This window comes from Equus caballus, chromosome 9, assembly GCF_041296265.1.
Source record: "Equus caballus isolate H_3958 breed thoroughbred chromosome 9, TB-T2T, whole genome shotgun sequence".
In the NCBI taxonomy this organism is placed as follows: Eukaryota; Metazoa; Chordata; class Mammalia; order Perissodactyla; family Equidae; genus Equus; species Equus caballus.
This window is the reverse complement of record NC_091692.1, coordinates 76704581-76716930: the sequence shown is the minus strand read 5'-3', so window position 1 is coordinate 76716930 and position 12350 is coordinate 76704581. Positions and strand designations below refer to the sequence as shown.

The 12350-nt window shown below is 41.4% G+C and overlaps 1 protein-coding gene across 3 annotated transcripts in view; it reads left to right on the top strand.

Moving 5' to 3' along the window:
• Positions 1 to 12012, top strand: part of SAMD12 (sterile alpha motif domain containing 12) — a 383753-nt gene extending 371741 nt beyond the window's left edge. For all 3 annotated transcript variants that reach the window (XR_011421372.1, XM_070221753.1, XM_023648892.2), the window contains one exon: positions 3941 to 12012. Coding sequence is in view for 2 of the 3 variants with exons in the window: in XM_023648892.2 (XP_023504660.1) it covers positions 3941 to 4001 (61 nt within the window). In the remaining variant the exon portion in view is untranslated. The remainder of the gene's footprint in view (positions 1 to 3940) is intronic.
• Positions 12013 to 12350: the final 338 nt, after the last annotated feature.

Sequence of the window (12350 nt, the reverse complement as noted above, 5' to 3'; positions counted from 1 at the left end):
CTTGACCTCCAAACAGATTGTTCCTTTTTCCTGGCCCCCAGCTGTGACGTTAGTATATTGATTTGTTTGTATGTCTAGTTTCTCTGAGGAACTTTGGGAATTTGTGTCAATAATAATCATAAATAGTAGCCATCATTTAAAGATAGGTACCATTTGCCAAACATCATGCAAAGTGCTTTTTCTGTGAGCTCATTTTATCGTCACAGCAACTCAGTAAGGTGGGGATCATAATCAGCATTTTAAAGATGAAGAAATTAAGGTTTGGAGAAATTCATGCTTTCAACATCATGTAGCTGGTAAGTGGTGAGCTTGGGTTGTTATCCCAGATCCTCCTGATTCCAGAGCCATCCTCTTAATCACTGGACTCTAATTCTTCTCCACTCATCCCAAACCTTGAAGCCATTGGACTAAAGAGATGATTAGTTCCCAGAATACCTAAACTGGTAATGTTGACCTGTTAAACAGAGATGTGAGAAAGAGCCCTTTACTCTTTGTTAGCTGCAGGTCCATACATGGCCAGTGCCAGGATGCACATGTTCCTTGAATAGTCCTTAGACATGGAGAAAGAGACTGGAGCAATCCCCTTCTCCATATGCAGACCTGAGCTACAAGATAGAATCTGTTGTAAAATTAGGTATTGAATTAAGCTGAAAAAAACTCTCCTTCTCCAACATCATTCCTTTCTTCATTGATTTCACAACTATTTATTAAGACTTTCTGCATACCTGGCACTGCACTTTGCATTAGGAAGACACAACAATAAGACATGGCACCACCCTCTAAAAATTTAGGAGTACAGATGGATATGTTAAAACAAAGTGTTCATGGTGGGTTTGATGGTAAAGGTTTGAGATGCTAGGCTGGCATATCGGGGGAAGTTGTGAGCTATATCTGGAGGGAGAGAAGGCTTCACATTGAATGTGACACATGAGATGGTCTTGGAGGGGTAGGTGTTCACTAATGTTAGAGGATGTACAAAGAAGGCATCCTAGAAAAGGTTGGGCAAAGGCTGTGAATAACCAGTGCCTATGAGGAGCTAGAAGGAGTTTGGGATGGCTGAAGCCTAGAGAATGGAGCTCTAAAAATGTACCATCTCAAACATCACACAGTTCTCCCTTTAAAGAGCCAGAGCTATCCAATGCAAGATGCCATTTTACATTTTGACTTCATGTCGCTTTTGTATACCTGAAGACACGATTCCTATTGCAGATAGAAATCTCTAGCAAAGTGGTGATAGCAGAACCCATCACTACGTATACATCTGTGATAGAAAGATGATGGTTCAAGTCTTACTCTAGTCACATATCTTGCACATACAACCTGAGCAAATGGGGGCCTGTTGTTCCTACATAAAGCCCAACTCAACGTGCTGACACATTCAAATGAAAGACAACTCCCCACGAAAGCATCAAAGAACAATGAATGTCTTCTTTAGTGATTCCATGGAAAGATGGTCCAGAAGGAGTGATGTCATAGCATACTCTTCTCTTTGGCCATCCCTATTCTAAAGGTCCCACTCATTTGGCAGCCATCACCCCAAATCTCCTGTCGCTCCCTAAATCCCCAGCTTGTCTCTCTGTGGTTTCTACTTCTGTGTGCATTCCTGTCTTGTAGGAGTATCTCTCCGCTTTTTCCAATATCTCTGTCTTTCTAACATGAATTAATTTAGCCGCTAGTTTTCTTCCCTGCCCAGCAGGGCCCTTCCTTTTGCCGATGGGGCTTATGGATAAAGAAAGAATCCTACTTAGAAGATGGGAGAATGGGAAAGGCTCTGAATACTTATACTTTATATATTTGTCCCTGTCACTCCTGCATGTGACTGGAGTGGGACACTCCTAAGTCTGAGTACAGATTTGATCCTCACTAGCAGTATGAACTTGGGCAAATAATACCTCTGGCTCTTATTTCCTTATCCATAAAATGCAGATAATTCTACCTATCCTAAGAGGTATATTGGGAACCACTGGTGAAAGAGCTTTAAAGTATAATAGGCTCAGCTTATGTCCATGATTGTGTGTTATTATATGCTAAAATTAGACACACCCCCTTTCCATCAGCTGTGAGAGGCTCATGTGGAAAACATGGTTATTTGGAGAAGTAGCAACTGCGATAAACCTAGTTATCTACTCCTGACTCGGGATCCAAAGTATAATAATTAATTGGAGTTCATGCTTTATTATCATTATTCACTTTTAAATTTTATTTTATAGGTTAGTCTTAGTAATACTTTTCCAAGGTCACACATTTTCCAGAGCATATTTTAGCATAAGTATCAAGGATGGTGTACTGTCAGGCTCCTACAAATCTGTATCGTTATTCCAGGCTATACTACTCCTTTGCGGGTTGACCTGGACAGAAGATTTTTACTCCTGTAGGTTTCTATCCTTCCTCTGATAATACTAGAATGTTCTCTCTTAATTAAATTGTAAAGTATGTATTTTCAAGGTAGCATTAACGAATGAAAATAATCCTGGATGCTTTAGTCAGTCAATACTTATGGGTCAAATCTGCACCTTTGTGAGCCTAATTTTTATTGTTGTTTTGCAGAATACTGTGACAACAATAATAAAAATCCTTAGCACCTTCACCACTTCACTTACAGTTCTTTTCTATGCATGTGTGTAAGTTTTATATTGTAGTATGTCATAACTGTTTACCATAATCATCATAATTATTTCTTTAATGGCCATGTAATCATCCATCTTGTTAATGCACTATAGTTTACTTAAACTAAATTTTCAACAATAGGAGATTGGTTGTTTTCCAATTTTTCCACTATTATAAGTAACCTCTAGGTTACATATTTGTACATATAGCTTCTTTCATTTTTTTAGATTATTTTCTTAAGATACACTCCTAGAATGGGAACACTGAGTCAAGGAATGTGAATTCTTAGTAGTTTTTAAATAAATTGACATTATTTTTCCAGTTTATAATGCCATCAGCAATATATTAGTATTCTACTTTCATTACAACATTATCATTAGTATTATTTTATATTTAATATGCTCAAGTAGTACCTTTTGTTTTTGCATTTTCTCAAAAATAGCAAGTTTTAATCAAACATTTGCTTATAAATTATGCATTCTCTCATATTTTGAAAAGCCAGTTTTAAAACGTAGGTAGGCTCTTTTCAAACATCGGGAACTCTTGCTGTCCTTCTCTCTCCATTGCCCGATAACTTTGTGTGCTAAATAAAGCCAATACTGATATTTTTCTGAGCAAAATATTCAGTTGTGCTGCTATATTAACTAAGTAATGAAGAAATGAAGACCTGTGTGTAAGGAACTGCAGGGAATAACCAGATAAAATCATGGGAAAATTAGAAAATTCAGGAATATGTGTTTTCACCAGCATTTCCAATGTCAAAAACAGGGCTGCAATTCAAGTGGTTTAATCTCTGGTCAGATGTTAATGACTTTCTCTAGCTAGTCCCTAACCTGCTCAGCCAATCTGACTTTTCACCTGGCAAACTCAGAAGCTTCAGCCTTCCTGCTTCCAATATTTCCTTCTAGGTTTTATCCCAAGAAAGCTTCCTGATGAATGAAATCTCCCTGCCAAAATGCCTTCACTCCATTCCCAATCTGATCTTGCTCCAGATCAAGTAAATGCATGAAACCCCGTGCTATATGAAAGGGTTTCCCAAACCACAGCCCTGACAGCCTGCCAATTCCAGAGACTTGGTTTTGCCCTCACTTCCAGGCAACTTCGCCTGTCCCTGAGATGGATGTTTTCTACAATCTGCCGAACGGTGGAAGGACATTCCAAGAGCACAGGCTGCCATAGATTCGTCCTGGAGTTGAGTGACCATTATCTCTGCTAGAGCTTTCTCTTGGACCTAAGGATGGTAGGGTTTGGTTGAACAGGATAATTGCTACATATCGGTCTCTAGGAACATAAAGAAATAACTCACCATGTTTTCCCCTTTTTCCTCTTTCAGCCTCAACCGAGGGTTCTCCATAAACGTGGTTAGCCTTTCAAGCTGCTGTCCTGCCAGTTGATATGAACATGGCCTGTTCCTCACAGAAAGACTTACTCGTGGCACTGCCAGAAGATATCCTTGGAGCATTGACAGATTAACCAGATTAACTGAAAAAACACCCACTCAGTCAAGATGATGGGCTTTGGAAAATCTTAGTTTGTGTGGATTTTGAAATGAGGTGCATAATATACAGTGCCAACTCATTCCAAGTGGTCATTGGCAGACCATTAGCTGGAAAATTGCTTCCAGTTTTCATCACTGTGCATAACTCAAGCTCCCTTTGGGGAGCTGTCTGTGCCCTTCACTAGAAGTCCTATTTTAGCATGGCAACTACTGGATTATTTTATTATGTGTGCAGATGGCATGATGTGTTAGGAAAAAATCACAGCAGTTCTGCAATCTCAGTGGAAGTGTTCACCATGTTATGCCCTGGTAGGAATGTAAACATGTCTCGATTATGTTAGTTATGATGTCTCAAGGTATTCTGTCCAACTCTTAAGCACTTTATATGAGAACACTACACTGAAAAGAATCAGCACGTTCAGTACATGTGAGGAAATAAGTATTTTCTTTTTTCTTTTGCAAATCTTGTCTGTCCAAGACAAACATATCCCCAGTCGTTTGTGGTAGATTGGTGTAAATATGGCCACAGTACTGTTAGACTTAACCTCTTGACACTTTACTGAACGACTGGGTTACTTGTAGCCCCTAAGGGAACTAGAAGTGGGCCTGCTGATGGTAATATCTTAGGTCTTGGTTCTGCGTACCTAGGCACAACTTAGCACACGCACCTACCAATACTGGAACACACAGGGGGCTTGTATTTGGCCAAGGTCCGTATTCTCTCATTTCTGTATAAGAGTTATTTCAAAGAAAATAAAAGGGGTGGCCTTCTTTTAATCTAAGACCATGCTGGGTTGATGGTAAGGACAACAGAATGCAGTTTTCCTTTGTGGTCCAACTTTAAGACTTTGGAAAACTCTCTAAGTCAAGTTGAAGTCACAACTCTGGAGGGAAAAAACACCAAGTAACCCCCTTCATGCCTAGAAACAGAAAGTGTTCAATCCCACATTAGACTCCTTCCTCGGTAGAGAACCTACTAGTCCCTTTTAATCCTTTCTGGGATTATACCCACAACTAATTATTTTTTATACTATGTTTTACAACAAAGCACAGTCCTGGGAAACTGGTCAGTCCAGTTATTGCTTATCTTTAGGCATTAGAGAAATGTCCATATTGACTGACCTTACATAATGCTTTAGCATTTTTTCTTTCCTGAAAATATGAAGTTGGCTGAATCAAAAACTCAGCAAAGTGTGTTCTGTGTGCCCATGACCTCAGCCAGGGACTGATAGGCATCAGAGGCTTTTCTTGAAATACACGTAACAACTCTGGGACCCTGCCAGCACAAGCAAACTTGACATTTTAGGGAGTCTCCAGACACACACTCATTGTCTACTCTCCCCACATCTTGCCTCCTCTGGGGGGTCTCAGGAAATGCATAGCCTGAGATTTGGAAAGCTGACTGGGAAGGGGAGAGAGACCCACATGTGATTCGGGTGAGCCACCCGGCAGGATGACTCAAGCCTGTGGGCTTGTGGTATCACAGAACCAGGCTTCCAAGAGGGAACTCAGAGAAGTTTCAGTCACCGCCAAGATCTGGCCCTTCAGTGGGTCAGCACCAGGCCCATGAAGCCCTCGCAGACCATAACCCTTTACTAATCCAGAATTAGGAGGCCAAACCCTGGCTGCCAGTGCCCCTGGACATAACATCCCGGTCTCTACGGCCCACGGCCCGAGTTTCAATTCTAACTGCAGGGTTTCCTCATCTTTCGTTCCTTCCTTTACTCAGCAAGCATTCTTTGAGCACCTACTATGAGCCAAATTTTATGCTGGGGCAACGACAGTGTACAAGGCGGACTCTCCTTGCCTTTATGAAACGGTATCTCCTCCTTCCAGACACTATCCCCACCCCACCTTTTCCACAGTGAAAACTGAATTCAGACATCATCCGCCCCCAGCCTGAGAAACCTGGGAAAATGCACATGGCAGCAGGCGGGTCCTTTGAGGAAGTGGGCAGGGGAGGAAGAGGTATAGACAGCATCAGGCCACATATTGGCACCCTCCATGTACGATCAGCCCTTCCAGCACCTAGATTTAGCTGGTAACAGCTTCCCAAAGCAGCTTTCAGTTGCTTCCCTTGATATCCACCCTGATTGCCTATGTTCCCATTCTTCATATAGACGCAACCATTCATCATTATGCTGAATTCTCTGAAGTTCCATTTCTATAATTTGTCCTGGGGATGCAGAATTGGGCCTGATGAAGCCAAAAGAACTACTGGCAGGTGCTGAGATATTGGAGCTGGGAATTAATTGACCTAGCAAGGGACATTCTGCGACTACTGCTAACACCCTTGGGAAACTGGTGTTTTCCCACCAGTTTCCCAATGGTGCAGATGTCCGTTAAATGATGGTGGCTCATCCTTACTCACTTTGGCTTTTGCAAAATACATCCTGAACAATGAAATAGGGAAAGTTTCCTAGCTTTTTTTCTTTTTTTTTTTTTGTTGAGTCGAAAGAGTGCTGGAAAATTATTAAAAGTTAATGGGTGAAGATGGAGATGGGAGAAGGCAAAAACGAAAACAATGGAAGAGCCCAGTTGAAGATGGCTTCTCTAAAAATGCCTTAATTCCTGGCACGTACCACATATTTGCATATGAACTGCTACTGTTTTCCAAACTGTCGACTTCTGTTTGAAATCATTTTGGGGGATAGTTTTGGAAACATGGTGGCATAAAATCTGAGCCGTGAGGAGCTAAACCAGCAAAATGGCGAAATGACTTCTTTCACAGCCTCGGGATTCTTTGCTACATGTTGGTCCACAATTACCCATGGTTCCTCCATGCTGTGCTGTACCTTCTTCCCAAGATGTTTGTAGGAAATTTTACCTCCCGTAAGTTCAGAAATGGCTGTGGTGAGTTCTGTTCAGTAGGAGGCGGGACACGGGGGAGGTAAGGGATAAATATTTTGATGTCTGACGGCTGTACACTGTTGATGTTTGACTTTTCCTTTTCCTTAAACCTGTGCTACACCTTTTATTAAAAGGCGGACACCCCTACTTGTACAGGAAGGGCGCTCTTGGGAATGAACAGAAATGAATAATTATCTGACTCTCTGGGACGCCAAGGGGATTAGCTTGTTCCAGCTCCAGAACTGAATTAAACATGCAGAGCGGTGGTGGTTCTGCTAGGGTGAAAAGCAAATCACTCCAGTGGTTTAAGACATACCTAGGGGGTAGGCACCCCGTCAGCTTTCTCTGTGGGTAATGGCTTCAGATCCCTGCTCAGGCTCTGTGAGGTGTGTAACTGCACATTTGACTTCTACCTCCAGACCACGGGTAAACAGCCCAGGCTTCTCTCCAGAGTCCCTTCTCAGTTGCCCACACAGAAGCTAATAGTCCTTAGTTCTGAGGGATTTCTGCCATTTTTAACATTCAAGGGGAAAAGGAATATCAACCTTCCACGAGAATATAAACGAAGGATAAAAACCTCTAATGGATTTGCCCTCTTGTTACTTGCAAATGCTTTCTTTGTCTGCAAATGTCACATAATTGATTTTGGATAGGAACAATAAAAGTCTCCTGTAAGAAAAGTTTTCAAGACCCCCTTAGCACTCTAGTTTTACCGAAACCTCCTCTTTCCAGTGCATTAGCAGCTTCATTCTTTGTGATGCTTTCCTCTACATTCTTTAGAGTAATTTTGTTACTTGACAACTAGACCTAAAGCTGTCGTAATCTCTTTTTAAAAAATCTAATCTTTGAAAATGACATAGATTTCTTTATGCCTTAAAGGCGGTTTTTATTCTTCTCTCCCACAGCCCCCACCACCCCACGTTTTTGCTTTGTTTTGTGGGGGGTTTTGTCTTTCAATCTCTTTCTTCTTTTCGCATAGTTCTGTGGGTAGATTTCAAATCTTCTATAAAGAACTCAAACAGAAAAACAGCCATAACCTTCTTTCCCCAGTACCGACTAATAAATCCTTCTTAAGCTGGATCTTGGTGAAAGCTTGCTGCCCAAACAGCAGTGGGACATGGATGGGCATCTCCAGGGAGTGACTGGTCAGCACCACTAATCAAAACGGAGCCCATGAGATCATGAAGGAGCACAGACCAGGAGACGCCTCTGCTCAGGGCACAGCTGCGGACTCTCTTTCAAAGACAAGCTGGTCCTGCCCTTTAGTCTCCTTAGATCTGCATCTAATCCTGTCACCAGAGAACTATCTTATGAATTCTGCTTTATCAATGTGCATGTCTTCTGGCACCGCTGCACAACTTCAAGGTCAAAGAGGGCCGCGTTTCCATTATTATGCTCCAGTGACTTCCTCTAGTTGGGAGACAGGGAGCATTCTTTTGAAAGCTCACGACCTGTGGGAAGCTTGAGGAAAAGTTGTCCAGGTGCACAAGGAGGTTCTGCCGTTCCTTAAGAAGAAGAACAAAAGAGATCCTTTCCTGGAGAGTCTCTTCCGGGAAGGTGGCTGGAGGAATAGTATCAGTACTGGTTTTCTTCTGCTCATCACCTTGGCCCTGCAGGGAAAATTCTAGGCCGAGGGGGAGGGCCCTGTTTCTAAGATCTAAAAGTTTGAGGGTGAAATTCATCCATGACAAATATAAAGGGATAGTGCCAATGAGTACCGGGGCCATGTTTAGACCTCCTGCCCAACAGCACCAAGACTGAGAAACGACTTCCACAGAATAGCAGAAAATGGGTGTAAGCAGCTTTGTACCTCTGGAGTTTCATTTGCCAAATAGGGCTATTTTAAAACCTTGAAGAGCCCCAAGCATCCTTCCTTCAGAGCCTCCCTTCCCCAATTATATCAAGCACTAGAAGGTACCAACAACATACACTTAGTAAAATTTGAAGTAACCATATGATTTGCATTGAATTGCGGTTGACTGGTTGACAATATTAAGTGTTGTAGCTCTTTAGACATTATTTCTGATTATATAATATTCTTTTCATATTTTGGAGCCAATGGTTTGGGGATTTCATTTGTTTAATTGCTTGTTTAATTGTTGTTGTTGTTTTCCAAACCTCGCACATTTGCAGGTCTTAGAAAGGCTCTTAAACCCAGGCCTTTTTGCCTAGAAACAGCCCTACTAACATGAACAACAAGGAGACTGTTAAATTAATCCTATGTTGGAGATATAATACCTAAAACATTTAAGACACCGAAGACTCTGCTGGTTGCCTTCTGCATTGTTTATAGCCTTTTAAATTTCAATCGTTTGAATCAAGGGAAATAAGCAGGCTGCTTTCACCTGGCTTTGCCACATTGGCACACACACAGGTACTAAACGTGGAATTCTAAACTGGGTTGACATATAAGAGCGCACAGATCTGTGCGTTGTAATCACCAGCACCCCGCCCTCCCCGTAATCCTATAAAAATGTATTCAAGTGCTTTGCTCTGAAAAAAATTCTAAAATAAGAGATTCTTATTAGATCATTATTTCTCTCAGGGTGGGGGAACTGATTTTGTGACATAAGCTTGAAGAAAAAATTGCCCGCCGTTCAATGCCTTGAGCATCTGGTGGTTAACACGTCTGGTTCCACAAGCCGATGGTGGTCTTCTCCCATCACCCCAGAGCTTAGCCTGGCCTCCCTTTACAATAACACAAATACCACGAAGACACTTTTTGAAGCTCTAAGACTCCCTGCTCAAGCATAATTCACAAATATGACTTGGATTGAACACTACCATGGGCCTTGACTATATGATTCCTAAATCAATTCTAATTCTTTATTTCCACTATTTTTTTTTTACCACAGTTATGTATTTGCATTGGGAGCTGCCTGCTAACTCTGTGGCAGCTTTTGACAATTCCTATGCCTAGTTCCCATGCAATGCGTTTGAGAGAAGACCAAGAATATGTTTCCCCACGTACCAGCTGCAGAGGTTTTGAAGTGTATAACCAGGTTCTTCTTCACAACAAAAGGCCCCTGTCTATAGGTGGAAACCTTAAAAGAGAATGGGGAGGTGGGTATTCATGTTTGAACACTGGAAACATTGGGTTTTTTTAGTTGTAATGCACCTCAAATCACCAGAAAGAGAAGGGGTAGCCTCTTCGATGAGCATTGGCCCCCACTGCGGGTAGTTGGGGTTCCACTTGCTTAAACTCACACATAGGCAACTTGAAGACTTTTTGGGGCTCTGAATGATTTCTCCACCACTACCTTTCCTCCACCAATAGAAACATGCTATCCTTACAAGGCCATGTTTGGGGAGACCACAGTTTAGCTCATGAAAGAAGTTCACATTGCAAAGAGCTGAATAATGCACGGTTCTTGACTTTGCCCTGTAAGTCTCAGTCATGATTGGCACAGAAGCAACTAGTCTGCTGAAAAGCCAAGCCAGCACAAATGTTTTGAAACTAATCCCACCAAAACTCTTGTGTCACTAAATCGTACAACTGTAGTTCCAGTTAATCCGACTATTTAATATCATTGGGCACTAAATTAAATAGCTGTACACAAAATTTTAGAAAAGATCAATATTGTAACAAAGTTACATATGCTCAGTAAAAAGTACCTGAGAAAAGAAAATATTGATCTCTTGTGGTTTGTATACTTGAGTTATTTTTAGGACTTTGTGGAAACGCACCATTCTGATAAAGGGGAAGAAGATGTTTTGAATTGAAGAATACTTGACTTCAGTAGAAATCACTCATCTCTTTGGGCCTTTGCTCATCTGTTTGGGATGGAACCTTAGCAGTCAGGGTTGTTTGGAGACTAAAATGAGCCAAAGGGAGAAGCTGTCCTGTACCACCAAAATAATCTGTGTAATTATCATGGTGAGGCGGGCTACGGGCTTTAGTCAATGAGCCCCTTCCCTTACTTTATGCCTTCTTCTCATAGCTGTTATTACTGGGACTCCATTCTGGGATTTAAAAAAGTAAAAGAATGATAAGAAAGTTACAGTCAGCATTTTGCACGCACACACATGCTTTTTCTCGTGTATGTGGGCTGATCTGCAGAGCCCAAGGCCAAGGCACACGTGTATCTCCACTTCTCCACCTCCCAGAGGTTTAGAGTCCTGTCACGTAGCCCAGAGGGAGCGTCTCGGGCTTGGCATAGTGCCAACAAAGGCTGCCAACCGTGGGGTTGGAGAAGACCAATGAAAGTATGAAGTTGACAACTTGAGAGTCACAGGACGCGGAGAGCCACATTCAACTTTCTTGATGTGCTACTGTATATTAGTATTCTAGGAAAGAAAGAGGAAGAAAAATCACACGATATGAGTAGAAAACCAGTGTTCTCAATAGCCTATGAAGGAAAAGAATTTGATGAAAAAAAAAAACTGATTCACTGTTTTACAAACACTAACAAACATGGCTATAAAAGCACATTTTGTAACACAAAAGCCTATGTAGATGGTAGAGGTTTTTATAGCTTCCTTAAGTGAGTAGTTAAACCAGCAGTCTGAATTCTCTTAGTCCCTTAAGAGTGGTTAATTAAAGAAGTATTTTCCTTACTCATTACCCACAACGGTGGTTTTTTCTCTATGCACCCTAGAAAAACTCCCAGGACTAGACATAGGAGGGCACGAGCAAGTTACATGGCGCGATGAGTGCCTTTTCTGTCAGAAGTTCATTTAGTTCCCTGGGTTCCCAGGGCATATGATGTTTAGAAACTTTTTCTCTAAACGTAAGAATTATTGTGCACCACAATTTTGAATCACCGATTTCCATATCTTAAGCAGCTATCAACTCGCCAGTTCTCTTCGGGTCTCCTTTATATTTTCTTATAATGTCTCCTCCTGTTTGGGGTTGTCCTCCAAAAGAGTTGGGGGGCATGATTCTTTTTAAATTGATAGAAATGAAACTGTACAGATTTTTGCCCCCTTGTATCTGTGAGCATGATCTCTGTCAGGCTGGAAAATCTGCTTTATCATTTTGTATATTTGACTATTTTGTATTCAGCATTACTTGATTCCCTATGTGCATGGCGATGTATTAAAATGTGGGATTTCTATTACCGTGTAAAAGAGTTTTGATTCTGATTTTCAACATATATCCTTGGGAAAAAATTACATTAAACTTTTCATTTCTATTGTCTTCAGCTCATCAGCTTTGCAGAAGAAAAAGAAAAGTTAACAGCATTTCACTTTCCCTGTGTTAGCTAATGATGCAATTCATGGTGGAAAATTGTCCTCAATTATGCTGTGTTTCCTGGAGAAATAATATATGTGAAATGAATTGGTGGCCTCCCTCCAGCTCCCAGCACACAGAAATCCCCCAGCACCAAATCCCACCAGCATAATTGCTATTACTGTTGAACTCTTTAGTGTTGAGCACAGCTGGGGGAAAGAC